Source organism: Neopelma chrysocephalum, unplaced genomic scaffold, assembly GCF_003984885.1.
Source record: "Neopelma chrysocephalum unplaced genomic scaffold, ASM398488v2 Primary Assembly neopelma1_141, whole genome shotgun sequence".
NCBI lineage: Eukaryota > Metazoa > Chordata > Aves > Passeriformes > Pipridae > Neopelma > Neopelma chrysocephalum.
Genome location: NW_020897803.1, coordinates 1092278 through 1111054, shown reverse-complemented (window position 1 = coordinate 1111054; position 18777 = coordinate 1092278). Strand labels below are relative to the sequence as shown.

Genomic DNA, 18777 nt, shown 5'->3' with positions numbered 1-18777 from the left:
AACCTTCCCTTCATGGATTTTTTACCCCTGCAAACCTTCCCTGTGTGAATTTTACCCCTCAAATCATCCCTGTATGGATTTTACCCTTCAAACCTTCCCTGCATGGATTTTTTACCCCTCAAACCTTCCCTTTATGGATTTTACCCCTCCAAACCTTCCCTGCATGGATTTTGCCCTTCCAAACCTTCCCTTCATGGATTTTTAACCCTCAAACCTTCCCTTTATGTACTTTATCCCTCCAAACCTTCCCTTTATGGATTTTATCCCTCAAATCTTCCCTTTATGGATTTTTACCCCTCAAACCTTCTTTCTTCACTCAGAGTGTTTGATTCCAGAGGGAACTCCAGTGGAATTTCTAAGGCTTGTGCTTGCCAGGATGTCCCTTTTTTACCCCTTCTAAACCACCTTCAGTCTTGGAAATTCAGCTGAGTGGTCCTGAGGAATATTTGCAGTTCAGCAAGAACAGCTTTGAATTGGGAACAAATTTAGTCATTAAATTGTCTTAAAACTCAGCAATGACGTGGTCTCAGCACCTTTTTTTCCCCAGATAAACTGATTTTCCCCCATTCTGTGGGGATTTAACTCTCTTTGTCTTCAGCTCGACCCCTTTCCTAACTATATTAATCCCATATTTCTTTTAGAATATATTTTTAGAGATCTTTCAGCATCTTTTGCTGTTGGGAGGCTCAGGGAGCTGCCTCTTGTTACTCCTTGTATTTGTAATTCCCCCCCAGATAAAGGAGCTTTAGGAACAGTCCCCAGTTTCTCTGGGAAGTAATTTCTGATTTCCATATTAATCAAAACTGGCTTTACCTTGGTCCTGCCCTAATCCTTGGACCAACACAGGGAGGAGATTACACTCTGCACATGTCAAAAAGCAATTAAAATTCACACACAGGAATCGAGGGGGGAGGAAAAAATCACCTTTTATTTCGTGAGCTGAGCAGGGAAAAGCCCCTGACCTGGAATTGTTTGTTCCTTATTGGCTCCTTTCCCTTTGAAGTGCCTGCTGGAAGAGTCTTTAATATTCCAGGATTAAAATGCTGCCGTTGCAGTAGAATGGGGAGGGTTGAACGTGATGGGAAGAGACATTTCAGGAGGGGGAGGACTTGCTGTGGAGAGCCTTGGATTTGCACTTGGACAGGTGAGGGAGTGTTAATAGATGGATATTCCAGGATCTTACCGAGGGCAGGATGCAGCTCCCAGCCTATGGAAAAGGGAGGGCAGGAGTTAGGGAGCAGGGGAGGCTCCTGTGGGTGGTAAAGGGTCTGTTTGGAGGTGTTGGACCGCAGGAATTTGGGAGGTTTGGGGCTGGAAAAGCAAAATCTGCCACAGGTGACAGAGGATCTGGGAAACATGTGGTGGGAATGGCTTTGGTGGAGCTGGGTTTGGGTGGATCCAGGGATTCTGTGGATGGATCCTGGGCGGGAAGGGGGGTGGGATGTGCACAGAGGGGGGTTTGCCTTGGCTGTGCTGGATGAGGTGGGATGAGAGGAGGAGTTGGATGTGGAGGAGAAAAGGCAGGTTGGGATGGGATGGGATGGGATGGGATGGGGTAGAACAGAACAAAGGAACAGTAGAATAGGATGGAATGGAATGGCATGGAATGGAATGGAATAGACTGGAATTGGAATGGAATTGGAATTAAAATGGGATGAAATGGCATGGCATGGATTTGAATAGAACAGAACAGAATGGAATTGGAATGGAATGGGATGGAATAGAGTAGAATGGAAAAGAATGGGATGGGATGGATTAAAATAGAATGGAATGGAATGGAATTGGAATTAGAATGGAATGGAATTGGAATTAGAATGGAATGGAATGGAATGAGATGGAATGGATTTGAATAGAAAATAATAGAATGGAATTGGAATTGGAATAGAATGGAATGGAATGGAATGGAATGGAATGGAATGGGATGGAATAGAGTAGAATGGAATAGAATGGGATGGGATGGATTAAAATATAATAGAATGGAATTGGAACCAGAGTAGAATGGAATGAAATAGAATAGAATGGGATGGGATGGAGTGGAATGGAATGGAATGGATTTGAATAGAATAGAATAGAATGCAATTGGAGTTGAGCAGGAGCTGGTGAGTTTCCCAAGGGTCTGGGAATCAGGGAATCTCACCCCAGCCCTTGGCTGGGAAACGAACAACCAAAACCTTGGGATGGGGGATCTTTGTGGGATCTCTCCTGACAGAACCTTTGCACTTCCAAGCTGGTGGAATTAGATTTTGTTTTCAAACAGGCTGTGGAGTTTTGCCAGTTCAAATATTATGGATTCTCAGCTTCCCCCAAGGACAACTTGGATCTAATCTGGCCCAAATATGTGTGAGAGGCCCATTAAAGCCTTTTAACACCCAAAAACTGGTTTTATTCATGCTCTGCCTGTGCTCCATCTGCTGCTCTGCTTGTCTGGAGCCAATGGATTTGGGAGCAATTCACTGCCCTGGTCCAAGGCCAAAATGGCCAAGATACCATATGGACAATTGGAAGTTAATTAGGATTTTAGAATTCAATATCTCAGGATGTTGTGATCCCTAAACCCTCAGTCTCCCTGAATTTGGCCTCTTCCTGCAACCCTAAATATTTTATCATTTGGAATTTTTCGCTTTGCAGATGAAAATCCCTGGGTTCACAATCTTAAAATTGGCCCTTTTGGGACAGTAATTTAATTTGTAACATTGTTGTGGCCCTTCTGGAATTGTCTGTTTTTAAAATGAGCTGCAGTAGGGAATTTGGTGTCCCCAGACACCTTGTTGAAGGGTGTGAATCAAGACTGTCTCTGGTGGAATCGGGACTGGAATCAATCTTCCAATGCCAGAGGAGTGTAAAACACAGAGATAGGAAGCAGGACAATGTTTGTGCTTAATTAGCCCATTGATTGCTGATTAATTGATTGATTCCTGGGCAGGTTTTTTTGCATTAATCCTCGATCATGCTCAGGGCACGAGGAACCAGGATTTTGTCTTTGGCAGCACACCTGGAATACCACCAGTTTTAAGGTATTAAATTCCAGCCTCTGAGTTGGGCTGAGTAAATAAAAATAAAAGCAGTCTGTGACCAATAAGGAGCTTTTTGCCATCATTTATCCAAGCAAGTCCCTTCCTGCTTTTCCTGGAAAATTCCTGTCTGAGGAGGCATCTCTGACACCCCAAAACTCAACACTGAGGACGAGTCCATGTTTAGCTCCTCCAGTCCCACAAGTTCTGTAGGAGCAAACTCTCCTGTGCAGGAAACAGCCACTTGTCTCAGAAAAAATTTAAAAAAAAAGGGATTTCCCTTTGTTTTTCCAGGCTGGGAAACGTTATTGGATAAGGTTGAGCCACAGTTCAGCGTTTAAGGAAATCTGTAATGGCTTCTTTATGACACTTTCTGAGGAGAAACAAACCCCTTTATTTCATCAGTCTCTTCCTTTGGAGTCATCAAACGCAGAATTAATTAAATAATTGCAGGGAGCGTCAGTCAGGAATGAATTAAACCATTTTCCTGAACTTCTCCCCCACAGAGACTTGTGCCAGCACAGGAGAGGATGTGACACACGTCTGTGGCCCAGAAGTGACACTGATTGACAGTCTGACAAGTCCTGTCACTGTGGGTTATTTTTTACCAAGTAATCAAGTGTCTCTCTAATGCCTTTGGACAGTTGCTCCCAGTTTTGCTTCTCCTGTCCCCAGACAGCTGCTGGAGGGCCTGGGAGCTTTGTGGGGAGTCAAACTGAGGTGGGACTGGGATAAGGGTGGAAATGGGAATCATCTCTTTTGTCCGACAGCTAAAACAAAATGAGCTGAAAGCAGGTTTTTCCCTGAGCAAGAGAAAATGAGGGCAGTGATTGTCCAAAACTGCTCCTGGTATTTTCTTGAGATCTTTTTGGGCTTGTAAAGTCTCCAGATTCCCTGGCGCGGTGAAGGCAACAGCTCCAAGCTGATTTGTGGCATCCTGTGACCACAAGGTCCCATTGAGAGCTCAGAGCTCTGTGCAGATTCCTTGCTCTCCCTGCCTGATTCCCAAGAAACCAGGAGTCTCCAGCTCCTCTGGGCAGGGAGGCCCCACCATCCATCCCCTTGTCTTTGACCTCCAGCTGGGAAAATCTCCTGCAGGCAGGCAGGGCCTCATTGTGTCAACACTGTGACCCTCTGGAATGGACACAGACAGCCCATGTCACACTGAGCCAGCACCAGAGGGATTCTCTCCATCCCCTTTCCTGCCAAAGGCACCTCTGCCATTCCCAGGACACCCAGCAGTTCTTTCAAATGAGTCTGTGCAATATAAAGGGAAAGGACATAAAAAGAGAATAGTTTTTTTGCCCCATTCCTGTGGGTTTTGTCAGATTTTTGGGGTTTATACTGGAGGTTTCAGAAGGAGAGTTGTGTTACCTGTGATGCCTGTGGAGATCCTGCCCTTGGTTTTGTTGTACTTGCCGTGGAAGACGTGGATGATCCATAAGGAAAACTCCTTCAGGGGGTCTGTGATTTCACACCAGTGGAATTCTCCACCCTCTGGATCAAGCTGTGATCCCAGGGAAGGAGAGAAAGGAGATGGAAGGAGGTGTGGAAGAGAGATGGAGAGGGAATTCTGACAAGGTCATGGAGCGATGGGGCAAGGGGGAATGGCTTCCCACTGGCAGAGGGCAGGGTTGGATGGGATATTGGGAAGGAATTGTTGGCTATGAGGATGGTGAGGCCCTGGCACAGGCTGCCCAGAGAAGCTGTGGCTGCCCCATCCCTGGAAGTGTCCAAGGCCAGGTTGGAATGACCTGGGACAGGGGGAGGGGGTGGGACTGGATAGGATTTAAGATCCCTTCCAACCCAAAGCATCCTGATTTCCACGAGTGCCTTGGGAATAGAGGTGGCACAACACATATCCAGGACAGTGGCAGCCTGAGCACAGGGTCAGAATCCCTGCTCTGTGTGGCCAGGAGTGTTTAAAATTGGGAAGCAGCAGGAGCAGCAGTCCCAGTCCACGTGAAGATGAGCTTTGCATGGCCCCGGGGAACGAGCAAGAAAAGCTCCTGCTTATATAAAGGACCTTTCAGGTGAAAAAAGGCCCAAGTTTAAAGGTCTCCTGGAAAGAGGTTGTTAAATGTGAGAGCAAATCTCTTTTGGAAGCAGCTGCTGTGTCTGTGAACACGTTTGCCTGCTCTGCTCCTGGGCTGCTGAGGCTTGGAACAGTAATGAGGGGGTGGCACTTTTTCATGGGAATGAATGTATTTATTATCCAGAGGCTTCAGAAATGCTGGATTCTCAACCATCCATTAAGTTGCTCTTCAGAACGGTCCCACCCTTGCTTCTCAGCCTTCCCTCTATTTTTGCATCCATTTAGCAGGAGTGGGCTTGGAGGAGTGATGGGATGTCTGTGGTTACGTGGGACGATGGGTGGAAAATAAATCCCCGGGCTCCCTCCAGCATCACGGGGCATTGGCACATCTGGAGCTTGTCCTGGAAAGGTTTGGGTAGAATTGACATGGAAATGCATCCAAAAATGTGCCACTTTTGGGTGGATCTGTGGGATTAGGGAAGAAGGTAAAGGTCCTGCCATCCTTCCTGCTGTAGGTGCTTTTGGGAGCTGGCAAAACTCAGATTCCTATAATTTGGGATGTTAAACATAAAACAAACCAAGGTCAGTCCAGGAGGGTTTCAACTCTGCCCTCCCGAGCTGGAAGCTCTTCCTAGACTTAAATTTGGTTTGGAAAACTCAGTGACTTGGGGAATGTACATTTTGAGCCCCAAAAGGCGTTTCAGTACAAAAGATTTAAACTGCCCAAGGCCGAAGTCACACTGGGATAAGTGAAGTTAAGGGATGAGGTGTGTTGGGATGGTTTGGCACCCGGTTGGACCCGAGTTCTGGCAGGACAGGAACATCTCTAAACACCCTGAAAATGAGCTGTGCAGTCATTTCATCACACCTGTCCCATCCTCAGAGCCCTTGGGGTGTGAGTCACTCATGACAAAGGGCTCTGGCTGGTGAGTTAAGAGCTGGGTCATGGAAAAGTTGCCCTTGGGGCAGCCCCGTGTCCACCAGGGCAGGGGGACCCCTAAAACAGCAGCCTGATGGTGGGGGGTGGTGTTTGTGTGAGGGGATGGACAAGTGATGGGGCAGGAACTCCTGGTGCGTGTCAGGTGGGCGACAGAGCAGCTGCACTCCTAATTGAGGGGGGATAAATCCAGAGCAATTCCTTTTGGGTTCAGCGGGAGATGTTTTCCAGAGTTCCCACAGAGCAGGGAAGGTCTATGAAGTGCCCTGGGTAAGAAGCTGTTCAGGGATATCAAGGGATATTCCTTGGGGGACAACTCCCCAAAAGGCAGGAGGAGGAGGTGCATGGCCCAATCCCAGAGCTCAGGGCGTGAGGAGCAAGTTGGGCTGGGCAGATCCCTCCGGATGGAGAAAGGCTCCAGGTGGGAGAAGAAGGTTTGTTGACACCTCTGCCACTTCTTTCCAAAATGCTGCAGCTCTTCACCTCTGGAGACTGGTTTCCCACGCAGGGTCAGCTCCCAGATGTCCTCCTCAGTATTTTCCCTGTGTCCCCCATCCATCCCATATTTTTCCGGAGTCACCTCTCCCAGCAGTCGACGTTCGGGAGCGTCGCTGCCAGTCTGGCTCTGCTGGAGCTGTGCCAGGGAACCCACGTGGTGTCTGCTCTCCCAGTTTCTCACTTCTGGGGTAATTCCTCAAGTACCAAACTTGCACTTTTCGTGTCACAACACGTGACTTTGGGCAGGAATAAATTCCCACTGGTGCCGAAGGGAGCGGATTTCCAGCAGCACGAAGCTGAAGACGTGAGGTTGCTCGTGTTTTCACCCCCAGAAGCTGCTCATAAATCCTATTTTTGAAGAGTTTCTGAGGTGTGGGCAATAAAGAATGAGGTGGATGAGCTTAAAATAGAACGTGAGGGTGTTTGGCAGGGGAAAATACTTTGGCTTCATCTGGCTGAGGCAAAATCTTCCCGGGACTGTTGCAGCTTCAGAGCTCAGCAGAAACAAACTGGTTTGCAGAGGTTTAGGGGAGAATTAGTAAAACAGAATAAGGGAATTATTTGGGTTGGAAAAGTCTTCCGGGATCATTGAATCCAGCCACTCCCCCAGCACTGCCAAGGCCACCACTGACCCATGTCCCCAAGTGTCACATCCACAGGGATTTTGAACACTTCCAGGGACGGGGATTCCACCCCTGATCTGACCCCAAAGGCACTTAAACCCCTCTTTTAAAATCTACTTCCTGAACCCCTATACAATTCATCTCCTAAAAAGAGGGAGCCTAAAAGCCATTAATCCAAAGCAGCATCACACCAAGAAGGAAAGGGGAGAGCAGAGCTGGAGAGAACAGCCCAGAAATCTGAAAAATATACATGAAAAATTAAAGGCAGCTCTAAAACACCTCCTTGCTGCAGCCCCACGTGCTCCTGGTTGTTGTGCCGGAGTTTTTGCAGCAGCTCTTCCCAGAGCTGTGTGTTTTCCCTGGGGAGAACATCAAATGAACACTGGCTTCCTTGCTCCTATTGATTGTGGAGATGATATTAAATTAAAATAAAGGCAGAGAACAACTTTTGATTTCTTGGGCGAGGAGCCTCATCAATTTTTTCGACGTGTTTTCACCTCATTTTCTGTTTCTGCATCATCACAAGGCCCAGCAGAGCCAGGGGCCCTTCAGGGGCCAATCCATACAAGGAGAAAGGAAAGGATATTTTCCTTCTGTCCCTGATATTTTCATGTCAAGGGGGGTTTGATCCTCTGGCTTGTTATTTTTTGATTCAAGGTGACAAGATGTGGCAGGAAGGGAGCAGGGCCTGTCTGAGGAACAGGGATTTCCAGGGGGGAAAATCAGACACTCCTGAGCCCATTCCTGATTCTTGGATCCAGACACCCATGGAATGTGGATCATCCCGAGGGACTACAGCTTTTGCTTCCATGAGGAGGCTTGTTTGGGGTTATTTGGGGGATGAAGAAGAGCCAAGAAACAAACCCCATCTCTCTTTCCCCTTAAACCCCCCAAAAAAGGAGAAGGACCAGCGATTGAGTCCCAACCTGGAGGGTTTTAAAATAGGTGTGGATGTGGCACTTGGGGACATGGTGGCCTTGGCAGTGCTGGGTTGGACTCGATGGCCCTAAAGATCTTTTCCAACCTCAATGATCCCGTAATTCCATGAATACACATTTGTCTCCATCTGCCTGAAATAACCCCGGAGTCTCAAGAAGTGTCTGGCTGGAAAACCTCTCCCAAAGCCACAGTTTTCCTGTGGTCTGAAAGTGCTTGGATTTATTTCAGGCTGGTTTTTCTAAAACCCCCCAGTATTGGAAATTTCAGGGGTGGTTTTTCGGGGTGGGTTTAGAGGTGTTTTTTTTAGAAGTGGCTTTTAGAGGTGTTTTTTTACTGGATTTGCCAGCAGGTGCTGATGGTGCCTCAGATGGAACTCGTGGCCACCCAGGACTATGTTTGTCATGGTTCAGACTTAATTAAGGACTGTTATTAAAGATTAGGGCATTCAGGACTTATCTGGGGGGGGATTACCCAGCTGCAAAGATCTTGGTGCTCCATGAGTTTGTCACCTGGATCCCGTCCCTCATGGATGAGCAGGGTACATGGACAGCCATCACCACCTGTGCCCATGGAATTAGGGAGTCTTTAGGGTCCCTTCCCACCCAAACCATCCTGGGATTCTACTGGACTGTGTGTCCAGTTGAGAGAATTTTAGGGAAAATACCCTTGGAGTGAAGTGGAGTTGGTTTAACACCCCTGGCCAGGCAGATCAGGGTGGAAAGTGGGATCATGGAGGAAATGGGAAGACTGTGGAATGATGGATGTCCTGGAGAAGAAATTATTCTCTTCTAATGAAGTGGAGGGTGAGCAGGATATCTGTGATTGAGGATCATCATTAATGTTCCACCTGCAATCACTGGGGCTGCAAATAACCTTCTGAGGAGCTCCTTGATTGCTGAAAGGCTTCAGATATTCCTGAGTACGACAACAACAGAGTTTCATGCCTAAAAAAAAAATCCCTGTTAAACTGCTGCTTAGCCAACATTAACTCCAGCAATTTTTAATTAACCTGATTTAGAAGCCAAACATATCCCTGATGAAAATGAGAGGGTAGAACACACAGTCATTTATTCCACTACAGTGGCCACGAGTGGTGACTGAGATTTATTCCAGCGAACCTCAGAATTTGGCCACGGGGTTTGGGAATTGGCACGTGGTGGAAGAGATTTGGGGCGTGGAGGGAGAGATTCCAATGGCATTGTGTGGATGCTCGGAAAGGGGGAGGCCAGACCTGTTATATTGTTAATATTTTAATGTTCTAAAATATTAAAAAAAGAGGAGTATGAATTGAGTGCTAATTAAATCTTTCCAGCCTTTTTTGGCAGAGTTTGATGGAAGGAGGACTCTCCAGGGGTCACTTTGTCACCCTGGGGTTGGTTCTGCTCTGGGATGGTGTCCAAGGGGACAAACCGTGGTGGCAAGCTCAGCAAAGCCAAATTCTCCACCAGAAAAGGAGGATTAACATGTCCTGCTCGGTCTGTCCAAGGGATTTGTGCAGGGGCACGTGAGAAGGGATGGAGTTATCCAGGTGTTGCTGTATCCAGGAGGGAAGACCTCCAAGAGATGGAAGGAAAGCAAAGCAGAATGATGACAAGGGATGGGATCTGAGGGGATGCCTGGAGCTGTGCCAGGGGAGGGTCAGGTTGGATCTCAGGGAAAGGTTCTTCCCCCGGAGGGTGGTTGGGCACGGAACAAGCTCCCCAGGGTGGGCAATTCCAAACCTGCCAGAGCTCAAGGAGCACTTGGACAACACCCTCAGGGACAGGGTGGGATTGCTGGGGTGTCCTGGAGCTGGACGGGATGATCCTTGTGGGTCCTTTCCTACTCAGGGTATTCCCTGATTCTCTGAAAATGGAGCAGCCTAAGCTGGGGAAGTTTTTGTCCGTGGAATCCACAGAGAACAAGAACTTCCATGGAGTGAGGGTTGGATCAGCCACCTGCACTGGGTGTGGGGGCACTCAGGATCTGTCCAGCCCTGCTCAGGTGATTCTCCCTGAACTCTCCATGACCCGTCCAAGTGAAGCTGATGAAAACTGAAGCCTTTTCCAAAGAGCCCATTAAATCCCCTCCCGCGGCTCCGAGGGGTCGGAGCTGCCGCGCGCGTTCCTTCCAGGTGGCCTGGCAGGGAACCGGGGCCCTCCCGGGATGGCACTTGTGCAGCCAGGAGTGAAAACAAGCCTGGCATGTTTTCCTACAGCATCCCTTCAGCAGGAAACTCGGGATAATGGGAGCGCTGAGCGCTGGGCTGGGTGCTGAGCTCTGCCAACGCTGCCGTGCAGCCAAGGAAAACCTTTCCAAGCCGGTTTTCCATGGCTGAATTCAACATTCAGAGCACGTGTTTCCTCAGTGCTTTTCTTCCAAGCCCATTGCACATCCTTGTTTTCTGCATTCTGGTCATTGCCCTCATTTTTTACAGGAGTAAGGATGAAATATTGATGATGTCACGTGGAGCACATTCCCAGCTCTTCCTACATCCTGGGAATACAGTCGTGTTTTCCCTCCCGGCTGTGCCCATTCCCTCTCTGCTCACACCTGTTTGTTGCATTCCGGGGGTGTTATCCTGGCTGCCTGTTGATAAAAATCCTGATTTTTTTTGGTCTCATTCCAGGTTATCCCACGGGATATCCCACGGCTGCCCCGGCCTACAACCCCAACATGTACCCGACCAGCAGCCCCGGCTACGCCCCAGGTAAAACCCCTCTGTGGAGGAGGGAATTCCAGCAGTTTCCATGTGCTTGTCAGCCAATCCCTTCCTGGGAAGGAGCCTTTGTTGGGGGTCTTCCCTTCCTAACTCTGCCGTTAACTTCATGCCTTCCTTTGGGAATATTTGTCTGTGTTGCAAAGCACTTCGGAGCCACGAGTTATATCTTGATACGAATCCCAGGAATTTTGCAGCCCCTCAGCACTGGGATATCAGCAGGTTGATGGCATTGATTCCCTTCTCTGTGTGTGTCCTGCTCTCCTTCCATGCCACAGCTGCAGGAATGTCAGGAGCTCTGTCCTGTTTGGGGTCTTTCCCGTGGCACTGCCAGAGTCTCTCCCAGTGTCTCCTCCTGTCCTTCACAAACTTGGGCCACGCCTGGGAATTCTTCTTCCCCTTTGACAGCACCAGCTGCTTTCTTCTCCACAAATCTCATTTTCCCCTGGTATTCCCAGGCATCTGTTGGGTTTTATTTGGGTTGGTGTCCTTCTGGGAAGGTCTTTAGCTGCGTTTCTTCCCACTAAAAACCTTAGGAAGTGAGTTTTGTTCCTGCGCTGGCCACCCTAAAATTCCCCTGGAGAACTACTGGGAGAATAAAGGGAAAAGAGCTCCACGGACTAAGAAAAAGCCCATAAATTTATTAGTAGCTTGTCCTGCCAGAGCCTGGCAACGTCCTCCCTGCTCAGCCAGGGATGTAAATCCTGCAGCATTCCGGAATATCGGCCTGGAGCTTGGACTGGAAGGTGTTCCTCACCACGGCACAGGGTTGGAACTGGATGATCCTTAAGATCCCTCCCAACCCAAACTATTGTAGGATCCTATGACTCTTCTTGGGATTGGCACTGTAGGAATAGGGAAGTGGAGCCAGTCCCGATCCCTCTCCCAGTGTCAGGTTTCTGGTGGATTTTTGCTGATGTTCGAGCCCCAGAATAGGATAAATTCCTCACCAGTATATTCCAAAGGAGCCTTTCCCAAGCAAAAGGATGAGTTGGACTCCATGATCCTTGTGGGTCCCTTCCAGCTCAGGATATTCTGGGATTCTATGAATTCCAATTCAGGTTCCTGCCTTGTGTGATTTTCCTGTTGCTTTTTTCCCCAGTTTTTAGAGGGAGAGACACAAGACAAACCCCCGGCATTGCAAACTCTGCTGGTTGCAATGAACCACCATTTATTTAGGATTTTTTTAGGATACTCTTCTTCCAAAAAAAGGCCTTTTAAGCTGGTAAAAACGAGCGTCTCAAATCACCACTGCAGAGACACAATAAAAATAAAATAATATATGTCTTCATTAAGCTGCCTGTTCCCTCCCAGGCTTTCTGCCTTCCCACAGTGGTTGTTGTGGTTTAACTCCCTTCATCAAGGCTTCCCTTTTTATTTTCCTGAAAGTAGGACACACACTTTCCTCCCGGAGCCTGGTTTAGGCTTTAGCTGCACTTATTAATAATGCAAGTTTGCAGCAATGCCCTTGCATTGCAGAACGAGAGAATTCCAAAATCAGGAATTGTGGGACAGGATGGAGGCTCTGAAATCCTGGAATGGGTTGGGTTGGAAGGGTTCATATACTTTTTTTTCCCATTTCAGTATGACTAAGGGTCCTCTGCAGGGACCCAGAGCTCACATTGTTTGCTCAGTTTCCACCTGGATTAAACAGATAAGGAATAAAAGCTCTTGATTTTATTTATTTTAAGGTGGGAGGCAAAACCAAATCCAGAAGACACTGGTTGGAGGTGGCCCTTAAATGACATTAAATAATCATGGCTGGCTTGTGACCCTCTTCAAAGGACCAGGAGATATTAATGTTCTGGAAGCCTCCTTGGTTCACCTTCTGTGTAGCTTTAGGTGATGGGTTCTCCAAGAATCCATGATTTAATGTCCAGAACGTGGGAATCTCCACCCCAAATTTCCTGGATTTTGTGGTGGGTTTGATGTGGAGAGGGAAAACCTCAGAGGAAGGACTGAGTGGAAATAAATTGTGTCAGTCTCGGAGATTAAAAAAACCTCTGGAAAATCCAGAGGCAAAAAAGAATCTTATCCTGAATAAAAGCAGCAGGGAAGGAGTGTTTCTGTCCCAGGGCTGGAGTTGGGTCTCCAGTGGGATGTTGCTGAGTGCAGTGTGCCATGGAAAATAAACCAGGCAGCTTGGAAATCCTTCCTAACTCCCAAAGCTTTGGGAGAGAGTGAGGCTGGAGCAGGAAGTGATCAGTGCCTGAGTGGAGGAGAAACTGGGCTTGGATCCCTCACTTCCCACAAACCTCCTGGTTTCACAGGATCCCAGATTGGCTTGGGTTGGAAAGGACCTTCCAAATCATCTCTTTCCACCCCCTGCCATGGGCAGGGACACCTTCCACTAGACCAGGTGGCTCCAAGCCTTGTCCTCCCTGAATTCTGTTGGTCCCTCCTCAAATCCCACAAGGTTTGGCTCTTGAGATTTCTTCTGGATTCTTTTCCTTGGCACCATAAATACTCTTCCACAAACTGGGACACAGGGAGACCTGCCCAAAGCCACTGCTGGCCTTCCCAGAGTTCCTGAGGACCACCCCACGCTGGGACGGGACGGTCACAGCGACCAGTGGTGGTGCCTCCAGGGGTTTTTCCGGGAATAAAATGCCTCACGCCCCAGGCTCAGCCCGTTTTCCTGCTGGGAATCACAAGGCTGAGGGCAGCCCTTGCTGCTTTGGAGGGACAGAGGTGACCATCTGGGGAGGGACAGTGGACACAGATCTGCAGGTCCCTCAGCTCAGTCATTGTCCATAAAAGGTGGGAGCGGAAGGGAAAGAGCAGCAAAATGATTCCATAAATGTGGGAATTGTCTCTCCACTGTTCTGTGTGTGACTCCTCTTCTTTGTCTCCACCCAAGCCACCCTCCTGATGAAGCAAGCCTGGCCTCAGACCTCCTCGTCCTGTGCCACCGAGGGCACCTTCCACCTCCCTGTGGACACTGGCACCGAGAACAGAACCTACCAGGCCTCTTCTGCAGCTTTCAGTAAAGACACCTTTCCTTCCTGGGGTTTGATTGCCTGATCTGGGCCCCTTTGGGGTGTTTATTTAGGAATGGGGTTCTTTGGGATCGTATTTGGGTTGGGAGGGATCTTAAAGCCCGTCTTGTTCCACCCCTCCTGTCTTGGGCGCCTTCCACTAGTCCAGGTTGCTCCAAGCCTGGTCCATCCTGGACTTGATGGATGTGTTAAAGCCGTGAGAAAGGAGAGCACTGACCCTCCTGCTGCTCCTCCAGAGGAGGAATCCTCCTGGAAGTGGAGGAGGTGAAACCTCTCCCTCAACTGTTTGGTCCCCAGGAGTGACCTGGTGTTTGTCTCCAAGGGGACATTATTTCCTACTCCCTTTAAATGGAAAGAATTCCAAACCAAAGCCTGATTTTCAAGGGACAGGGCTGAAATTCTGGCTGAGCAGAAGCAGGGGGAGGAGATGCTGTGCAGGGATCACGGTCAAACAGGCTTTTCCAGGTGGAGCCTTGGAATCTCATCCCTGAGGAGGACAAATGGTGCCTCTGGGAGGGCTGATAAGCTCCCTGATAAGGCAGAACCTTTTAAAAGCCTTTGGGAGGCTTTCTCTTGGAAAAGGGATGTCCCTACAATTCTTTGGGGACCTGGGATGTGGCACCTAAATTCACACCAGGCCAGATTTGACCAAGTTGTGAATATTTGGAAAAATCCCAGCTTGTAAGTAGTAAAAAATTAGATCTTGTTTGGTGAAATCAGCAATTTTAACAGAAACTGGAGCTTAAAGGCCCATTGTTGTCCCCACCTCCAGACACCCCTCAGGTGCTGAGGACTGGCAGCTCCCAAGGTCTTTTTTGGAGAAAACAAATCCAGAATTGAAGAAAAAAAATCCACTAGATGGAAAAACAAGAGGCTGAAGGATTTAATTTTTTAAATTTGTCCTAAAAAAACAGAAAACCTGAAATATTCTTGAGGGGTTTTTCCCCATTTAGCAGTTAAGCAATAATGTTTAATTAATGGAGCCTCTAAAGGTTGGAAATTCAGGTGCTGTGACATCCCATCCCACACCTCCTTTAGATGTTGCACCTTCCATGAGGTTTTATGGCATTTCCCTGCCAGGGTCCTTCATTTTAGTTTATTCCCCACATACTCAGCCTCTCCTAAATGCTGGAAAATGAGTTTAAGTTTCCTTAGACCTTTGATAAAGTCTCAGTGTGGGACTTGGATGCTCTGGATAATGGGCAAGACCAGGGGATGCATTTCCTTTTCCTTAAATCCAAGCAGAAGAAAGAGAACAATTCCAATCTGCCCTGTGAGCCTTCAAGGGAGGAAATATTTCAAGGCACCCATCATTTTCCCCTGGTGGGTGTGACAGAATCCTGGAATCCTGGAATGGTGCGGGATCTTGAAGGGATTTGTTCCAGACCCTTGTGATGGGCAGGGACACCTTCTGCTATCCCAGGTTGCTCCAAGCCCTGTCCAGCATGGCCTTGGACATTTCCAGGGATGGAGCAGCCTCTCCTCTGGGCAAATCCTTCTCCTTGGGATATCAGTAGATGCTGGTGTGTCCCTCCATGCCCAGGGAGCAGCCGGTGCTCCATGACCAGCACCCCGAGCTCCTCACGTGTGTGTGACCCAGCTCTGCCGCCACAAATCCAAGCCTAAAGCCGGGATTACTGCTCTCTTTCCCAGGATACACCGCAGGGACTCCCTACAAGGTGCCACCGACCCAGAGTAACAACGCTCCTCCTCCCTACTCGCCGTCTCCCAACCCATACCAGACCGCCATGTACCCCATCCGAAGTGCCTACCCCCAGCAGAACCTGTACACACAGGTAGGTTGGGGCCTCCCGGGGCGTGGGGCCTCCCCACCACATCCCAATGCAGCTCCAGGCTCCCTGTGGGAATCTCCTCGGCTCCCAGGGCTGAGCACCCACGTCCGTGCGGGGTGGAGAAGCTCGTGGTGGGGCTTTGGGATGGTGGGGTGTGTCTCCTGCCTCCTCTATTGGATGTCAGGGTGCATCCCCGTGGATCAGCCTCGTTGGGAATTGGGGCCTTTCCTCCCGAATCACACTGGCTGCCAGGGATAGTCCTGGGTGATCCCTGCACCCCACTATCCCCGCCCAGCCCAGCTCTCAAACATTGCTCTTCCCCAAGGCCCCGGGTGAGTCGGGGTCACCCCAAGGTCCCTTTGCTGCTGGTCATTGGCATCACCCTCCTGCCACCTCCCCTGTGTCCCCTTCACCAGCACCAGCCACCACCCGGATCCGTGTCCTCCTGGAGCAGCTCCTCCCTCAGCACCTGGATGGATTTCCAGGCCCACCTTCCCTGCTGCTGCACGGCCACCACCTCCAGCCATGTGCTGGGGCCAAGAGCCTCTGCAGGGATGCAGTTCAGGCCAGATGTCCTCCTAAAACCACCTTAATTCCCATTCCCACTGAAGATCACAAGCTTCCCAGAGCCATCTGGCCCTTCAGCTTCCCTGGCTTTTCCTCTCCTCTTTCATGTCCAAAGACCAAATTCTCCAGCAGCACTGGAGCTGCCTGTCCTGGGGATGGCCCTTCTCTTCCTCACGTTTCAGGGCCTTCATTGTTTTGGGTGTGGAGCTTTTTCTGTTGGCTCCTTTTATTCCCTTCTTTCAAAACTCTGTCAGTCTGGGCAGCCTGGATTTTGGAGCCCTGTTGGAAACCCAAGGAGATGATAAACGTCCTGGTTTCCAAGGAGATGATACACGTCCCAAACAAGCACCTTGGGACCATCCAAGAGCCACTTGTCCTTCTCTTCCATCTCTTCTTCCTTTTCCACACCAGCAGCCAAAGTCTTGGTGTCCAGGTCCTCTTTCATCCCACCAAATCCTGGATGGATTGACTCCTTGATCCGTGATGCTGATCCCCCCTCAGTCCCATTGCCTCCATCCATCCCACACATCCACAGGGTCATCATCACCATTCCTTGCCCGGATCTCCCAAGTCACAGGAGAGACACCCCAGGAAACACTTGAATGGCAAGCACTTGAATCCTGGGATTGTTTAGGTCGGGAAGGCTCTGTAAAAACATGGAATGACGGTGGGGGTTTTTCCCCTCCTTCCCCACCAGGGAGCTTATTACACCCAGCCGGTGTACGCGGCGCAGCCCCACGTCATCCATCACACCACCGTGGTCCAGCCCAACAGTATCCCGTCGGCCATCTATCCCGCTCCGGTGGCCGCGCCCAGGACCAACGGAGTGGCCATGGGAATGGTCGCCGGGACCACCATGGCCATGTCAGCAGGTAAGCAGGGAAGCCTTTCCATGCTCTGCACTTCCATCTCTCAGTGGGATGTATCCAGACAGCCCATGCAGGAGACTTATCCTGGATGAAAAATTCCCAGCGTCAAATTCTTTCCTCTGACTGTCCCATAAGCACGGGAATCCCCGGGTTTGTCCGCTCCAAACAGTTGGATTTCTCTCCTCAAGTTCCATTTTTTTAGGGCTCTTATGGCCTTGTTTTTGTTCGACATTATCCTTGGTTTCTCTCTCCCGATTCCTCCACATTTTATGTGCAGGATTCCTTGGATTGCTGGCGTGTGATGGGCTGGGTTTATTTGTTTCCAAAGCCTGTATTTCTCTCATTAACAATTCTTATTGTATATTGAATTATGCCAAGAAATGCATCATTCATCCCTTTGCATCTGCACTGGCTGGGAAATAGGGCTCTATTATGGGATGCAAGCCCTGTTCCAAGCAGGGATGGGTGTGACAGGAACCACTTGGAGATATTTACTGTCGCTTACTCTGAGAAGTGGATTAATTAATGCATGTGGGATGTGTTAGAATTCCAATAATTTGTAGAGACATACCCAGAAACCAGGAATTTGTTTTGAGCAACCAGTTGCTCCAGGAACGGAGCAGTCCAGGGCTGTTCTCCCTTCCCATGTAGGCACCGTGCAAATTCCAGCTTCAAATTCCTCTGGCTGAAAAAAGAAGTTACACCAGGCAGTGCCTTCATGGCTGGGAGAGGATCAATCCTGCTGCATCCCAAGGCTCTGGGGGTTTAAAGGAAGTAAAAGAACTCCTGGGAGATGAGTGGCAAAGCTCTTCCCAATTTTCCTTGGAAGAGCTCTTGGGGTTTTTTTCTCACCTCCCTTTGCATCCCTCATCCCTTCCACTTTGATCCTTGGATGTTTCAGATCTCCTGTTGTAGTTTAGCCCAGTGCCTTCAGCAGGTAAAAGAGGTCAGCAGGTCAGCTGGGCTGGTCTTTAGGGACAAGGAAAATTGGGAAAAAAAACCAAGGAAAACCCTTGAAAAGATGAGGTGATGACCAAAAGTGCCATGGAAAACACCCTGGAGCTTCAGGTGTGTTTATTCCACTCGTGGCACCGGTTGATCCCAACCACAAGTCCGACACCTTCCAGTGAGGTCTCACGGGCAGAGGAATATTTGGGATGATGGAAAAGCTAAAAGGAGGCAGCTGGTGCTGTTCCTGCCCCTGGGATGGGCACCACTTCCCTGAGGGAGCTCTCCTTGATCCGTGTTTCCCTTGCAGGAACCTTGTTGACCACCCCCCAACACACCGCCATCGGAGCACATCCCGTGTCCGTGCCAACGTACAGGGCTCAAGGAACCCCCACCTACAGCTACGTACCTCCACACTGGTAATCCACTGGCCAATCCATGTGAGTGATCCCTCTGCTCCGCCCTGGGGCACAAATTAACCTCCAAACCTCAGCCAGCCTGGCCTTGGACACTCCCAGGGATGGGGCAGCCACAGCCTCTCTGGGCAACCTGTGCCAGGGCCTCCCCACCCTCACAGGGAGGAATTTTTTCCCAGTATCCCCTCTGGCAGTTTAAAACCATTCCCCTTTGTCCTATCCCTGCATTCCCTTGTCCAGAGTCCCTCCCATCACTGGGATATGGGTTTTTCCCTATTAAAAGGGGATCTCCCTTGATGATCTGGGAGATCGTCCTGTCCATGAGCACCAGGGTTACTGCACATCCCTGTTGTGCCCAGGATCCCAGAAATCCCAGGGTTACTGCATGTCCCTGTGGTGCCCAGGATCCCAGAAATCCCAGGGTTGCTGCATGTCCGTGTTGTG

At 49.4% G+C, this 18777-nt stretch overlaps 1 protein-coding gene across 3 annotated transcripts in view; it reads left to right on the top strand.

The window, feature by feature from the left end:
- Window positions 1–18777, top strand: part of FAM168A (family with sequence similarity 168 member A) — a 76083-nt gene that overhangs the window by 53002 nt on the left and 4304 nt on the right. For all 3 annotated transcript variants that reach the window (XR_003536863.1, XM_027699859.1, XM_027699858.1), the window contains exons 3-7: window positions 10652–10732; window positions 13602–13727; window positions 15394–15536; window positions 16798–16972; window positions 18228–18357. Coding sequence is in view for 2 of the 3 variants with exons in the window: in XM_027699859.1 (XP_027555660.1) it covers window positions 10652–10732; window positions 13602–13727; window positions 15394–15536; window positions 16798–16972; window positions 18228–18340 (638 nt within the window). In the remaining variant the exon portion in view is untranslated. The remainder of the gene's footprint in view (window positions 1–10651; window positions 10733–13601; window positions 13728–15393; window positions 15537–16797; window positions 16973–18227; window positions 18358–18777) is intronic.